At 39.2% G+C, this 5,066-nt stretch overlaps 1 protein-coding gene across 1 annotated transcript; it reads right to left on the minus strand.

Moving 5' to 3' along the window:
* Window positions 1–614: 614 nt before the first annotated feature.
* On the minus strand, window positions 615–4,302 carry LOC130378477 (uncharacterized). The gene is made up of 11 exons (XM_056585228.1): window positions 4,048–4,302; window positions 3,695–3,788; window positions 3,063–3,413; window positions 2,880–2,913; window positions 2,646–2,729; window positions 2,395–2,486; window positions 1,922–2,039; window positions 1,735–1,839; window positions 1,428–1,592; window positions 1,135–1,293; window positions 615–829 (listed from the first exon to the last, which is right to left on the minus strand). Exons 6-11 carry the CDS (start codon window positions 2,443–2,445, stop codon window positions 615–617), a joined length of 813 nt encoding a protein of 270 aa, XP_056441203.1. The 5' UTR covers window positions 2,446–2,486; window positions 2,646–2,729; window positions 2,880–2,913; window positions 3,063–3,413; window positions 3,695–3,788; window positions 4,048–4,302.
* Window positions 4,303–5,066: the final 764 nt, after the last annotated feature.

The raw sequence follows: 5,066 nt of genomic DNA on the forward strand, positions 1-5,066 counted from the left end.
CCCCCTATAAACAAACGTTTACGTTTATTCATTTTCAGGGATTCATTATCATTCTATTTTCTGAATTATGCCTCTGTGAAAGCTCATCTTGGATGATGGCACAAGGGTTAAATCAATCCTGTGTATAGGTACAAAAATATCATCCCATGGTATATTACATTAAGTGATGAGTTTACCAGATGACCTGAAAGCAAGTAGCCAGATCTTAGCGAGGTTTGAGAAATACATTGACCTTTTTACATAATGCTGTATACAGCGGCAACATTGAACTGCAGCAAAATGGGATTCCTTTAGGATTGCTTTCTGTGTCCCTTCTGGCATATTGTCATGCAATGAAAGTATTTCACTTATGATACACCAAACATTTTTGCAACAATTTTATTTACCGGTACAAAGATTACCTTTACATAACAAGGCACCCTGTCCCCCTGTCCCCTGTCCTCTTGTCCCCTGTCCTCTTGCACCCTGTCCCCCTGTCCTCTTTCTCCGTGTCCCTTTGCACCCTGACCCCTTGCACCCTGTCTCCCTGTTCTCTTTTACCGTCTCCCTGTCCTCTTGCACCCTGTGTCCGTGTCTAATAACAATAACTGATGACTTGAGTACATGCTGGATGGTTAGAAGTCTTCGTCTTCATCGCTATCGTCACCATCAGACTCCTCCTGCAAGTCTTCCTCAGACTCTTCCTCCTCCAGCTGCAGGACACTAGAGTCAACTACGTGCATGTAGGCTGACTTCACCTCCCTCATTTGTCGCTTCAACGTCTCCAATTGGCCTTGCAAAATGCAGCGCAGTCCCTCATAAGCCTCCATGGAAAGTCCTGACTGGTAGCCTTGAAAATGAAAAGATGAATCTTTAATTTAGCGACTGAAGCAATAGATAAATGCTCAATGTTGAAAAATGATTGCCAGATCAGACAATGATTCTTTCACCATTCTAATATTTAACATAACAGAAAATGTACTCTTGCTTCAAAGCAAATAGGCTGTGTAAAACCTAATGAATTAATCACCTACAACGTTTTTGTTCAAATTACAATTTAACAATCTTACAGTAATGTTATGGTTGAATCTTCTCCCCTCTCAAAGAAAGAATAATTTTGTGATTTTCGTTTTAGATTTGTAGAGCATTACTTACCCATTCCTTTAAATTCTTGCAGTCTTCGAGAAGTTCTGCAAAGAAACTGCCAATGCTGTTGCATCTCTTTCAGCAGAATCCCATCTTCCTCTTTCAGGCGACGGAGGAGCATGACTTTGTCGAAGACCGCCTTCTTTTCTTTTAAAGGCACGTCTGAGTCTATGATGAGAAATTAATACATAGTGTAGGATGAGTATGCCTGAATGTTATCAAGAGTAAAAAAATAAAGATTTCAAAAATACATTACAGAAGTTGAGTGTTAATCCGAATTAAAAAAGGAGAAATTCAGATACCTTTGTCCCATGGCCATAAAGGACACTCTGCAGCCAGGATGACATCAACTGGACCAACAGCATCTTCAGCAGAGACAAGCCTGTTGTAGAAGTCCATGGCTTGGCTTAATTTAGTTTTGTCCTTTGCAATCTTTGTTTGAATGCGTTGCCTGGCCTTATTGCTGTCTGCAATAGATAACACAAAGAGTAACAAATTAGAACAATACATTAATTTATTTATTATGTTATTGTTAGCCAATAACATGGGAAATAAATGAATGACACACAAGAACAACTCTGTACTAAGAAAAAATGACTTCCAACACACCAGTCTGCCGATATTTATCCACTTTCTTCTGCTGGATACTTAGGGCCAAACCTTCCATGACACGCTGTAACCCAGGAGCATCATCAGGACTGATGTCATTTGGAGCTGTTTGTAAAAACAATCAGAAGTTAATACTGACAAATTCAAATCGGCACACTACTTAATATTCTGCTGTAGAGATACCTACTTGCTGCGGCCCAATCCTTCACATCAGTAACCCACTGCTGGAGTTCCACTTCAGTCTTCCCCAGTTCCACTTTCAAGGCCTCTACCTCCTGCTCCATTTCTCTTGTCCTTTTCATTATCTGCAGTGGATATTTGCAGCTTTTATAGTGCATTACAATTACCAAATCTTCATTAAAATTAAGATTAGGAACGAAGAGGTTCTCTGTTCAAATTACATTTCTTTTTCCGGCATATTAATGACTACAAGAGGGAAATTTGAGAGATAATGTTGGAAATGTCATCCGTCACCTCGATGTTAACATTCTCCAATTTAGTTTCTATAGGAAGAAGCTGTTGCCCATTTAATGTAGACTGACCCCCAAGGTCTGCCTCTTTTCAATTGCTGGGATTGTACCATCACTTTGACAGCCTCAACTGCTAAGGGCTGGTGGTAGTGCATACATATTATACATCCATTCTAAAGAGCAAGCCTACCTTGACATATCTTTGAGAAAGGTACTCGTGTAGATTGCTCTTCTTTCTCATGTTCTATCCTCGAGCTTGCAATGTAATCATATCTGTGCGTGCTGAAAGAAAATACAACTAATTTTAACTTTTAAAAACTTTGCAACAAAAAGCTTTTAGTTAAGAACAACACTGTTTATGAGAGGTCACCAAGTTGATTCTTCCTGTAATACATATCAAAGAGTAAGTTTAATGCTTGACTATTGAAATAATAAACTTACCAGATTTGGTCATGTACTTTGTCGTTAGTCCAACTCGTGACAAAAAAGAATTCACCTGCTCGACCTCCTCCCCAACAGTCATACCTATTGTCATTGGAAACTTAAAATTAAACATTTGACAAGCACAATAAATGGGATCTGCACAGTCTTTACTCTGGATTTCAAACTTTAGTTGTCATTGTATTGTAGAGCCATACAAATGTTGCATGTGTAAAGATTGGTTAGAGAACACACCAGCTCCTTCCTGATTGCGCCCACCCCATTGCACCTGTAATAGAAGAAGAAACCATCACTGGAGCTCTATCCAACACCTACGCAGATATTCTTGAATGTAAAGTTTTCAGTGAAACATACTACACAGAGTTTGATGTGGCAATAGATGTAGCCTTATTCTATGACTATTATTGTTACATTTACCTCACATTTTCCTGAGTGGCCTTTTGCATGCATCACAGACAAGAATGGCTTCATCTGCAGGAGTGGCACCAGATCTGGGAAAGCCTCACATACCTTCTGCAGGTAAGGATAGTACTTGCACATGATATCAGTGCAGAAAAATTGAATGTTATGGCCCAAAGAAACCTCCTTTTGTAGGAAGAGAGGATAAGCGTATATCTCTCCTCTGAACATGTTCAAAGCCTTGAACAAAATTCCATGACGACAGACGGCCACCTCCACTCCCTCTTCATCCACCTTTGAACCAGACTTTTTGGCAGTCTCCCTTGCAGCTTTCCATTGGGATTTACCACACACACCTCGACCAGATTCCTTTAAAACATCGTCAGACAAGAAGTATCAATTCAAAAACATTCAAAACAATAATTCTTCCAACAACAGGTTTTTTAAAAATGCACATTAATATTGTTTTAAATTATTTGATATTTTTGTTGCAAAGATCAAATCATTTATGTATCACACTCTTTATCACTTTAATAGCAGATTGTAATTATTGTTTAAGTTTGTGTATTAACAAACCAGAGATTATAACTTCTAACCTTGTATGATTCTGTTACATTCAAATATAATCATGGAAGAATAGCATCACTCACAGGTCTGATTCGATTCCGGATACCCTCCACAAATTCTGCAACCTCCTTGTCTTTTGAAAAAAAAGCACCATCAAAGTAACCAGATTCATCAGTCCTACGGGAATTTAAACCAGAAATTAGTACAGGGTACACCAGACGTTCAATCCTCCAGTAGTTTGTTAGTGTAACAGTTTTACAATCATCTTCAGTGACAAACTCACAAGTAAAAACCCCAGCTGATCAATTCAGCAGCTTATTTGATATGACTGTATAATTCATGTTGTGCATGTTGGACAACCTGGCAGCTTCAGACCAAATTTTTGTATTTCTTTTACTGGGACTTTACCGGGATTAAATGAATGCAGTAGCCATACCCTTTAGTCCGATTGAAGCGGTACATCTTGCGGTTTCCATCAACAGAAATTGCTGCAATGTCTTCCATGCAGGCTGGACAAGAGAAATGGTCAACAGCCGACAGCTTTTCCTTCTCATGTCTGCAGTAGGTCCACTCCAGGAAACTGCGCTGGAAACTATCTCCAGATATTCTTCCTGCCCGTTACATTTTAACAGAATGAGGACATGTTTTATTATATTATTAATGCAACAATCCAAAATAGGCACAGCAGAAGTAGAAGGTGTAACTCCATTTACCCTTCCAAAGTTGCTGGTGCGATTATCAAGCATTTTCACAAATGCTTGTCGAGATAACCCCGGTGCGCTGACTTTAAATTCCTCAAATGTGTGAAACACATCAGTGGAATAAACAGTCTGAAAATCCACATTGCCTGGCCAGTAACCATTGGACTGAAGGTCTTTTAATCCAGGTGTCCATGTTTTTAAGCAGGATTTGCAGGTCACCAAGGGAAGCGAAAGATCATATCGACCTGTTGAAACAAAGCTTTCATTACAATATGGCATTAAACAAGGAATCCAAATAAAAGTCCAGAATACCACCATAGTCATACATGTTTCCATGGTATTGCAAACTCACCATTTATCTCCACAAGAATGATGGCTCGTCCAGCGTTTATTGCAATGTCTTGTGTGTCACAATTGCAAAGATTGTGTGGCGAAGCAATGGGTAGAAGACATGCTAAAAAACAACAAAGTGACAATATTCATTAGAATAAAGTATTTAAATTAAATAGAAAATATGACAAAGCGGCAACATTCATTAAAGACAATTTACCTTTCTCAGATATTTCATGTGCTCCACTGCCGTCTTGCACAATACGACATGTAGGTGGAAGTGCCTTGTAAAAACCTTCTACAAGTGAGTCCCTATTGTGCAAAACGTAGTTTCGATGCACAGCCAAATCACAGTCACTGCAGAAAAGGTGTTTGGGCAGGCAGTCTCGACATCTAATCACAGCCCGTTTTGTGTGGCAGTGGT

This window comes from Gadus chalcogrammus, unplaced genomic scaffold (assembly GCF_026213295.1).
Source record: "Gadus chalcogrammus isolate NIFS_2021 unplaced genomic scaffold, NIFS_Gcha_1.0 GACHA080, whole genome shotgun sequence".
NCBI classification, from domain to species: Eukaryota; Metazoa; Chordata; class Actinopteri; order Gadiformes; family Gadidae; genus Gadus; species Gadus chalcogrammus.

Bases quoted from the DNA above. Each gene is read 5' to 3' on its own strand.
- LOC130378477 (XM_056585228.1), bottom strand. From the start codon at position 2,445: ATGAGAAAGAAGAGCAATCTACACGAGTACCTTTCTCAAAGATATGTC. The intron at 2,040-2,394 runs GTAGGCTTGCTC...TATCCACTGCAG, and splicing joins TTTCTCAAAGATATGTCAAG to ATAATGAAAAGGACAAGAGA. The intron at 1,294-1,427 runs GTATCTGAATTT...TTCTCATCATAG, and splicing joins TTTATGGCCATGGGACAAAG to ACTCAGACGTGCCTTTAAAA.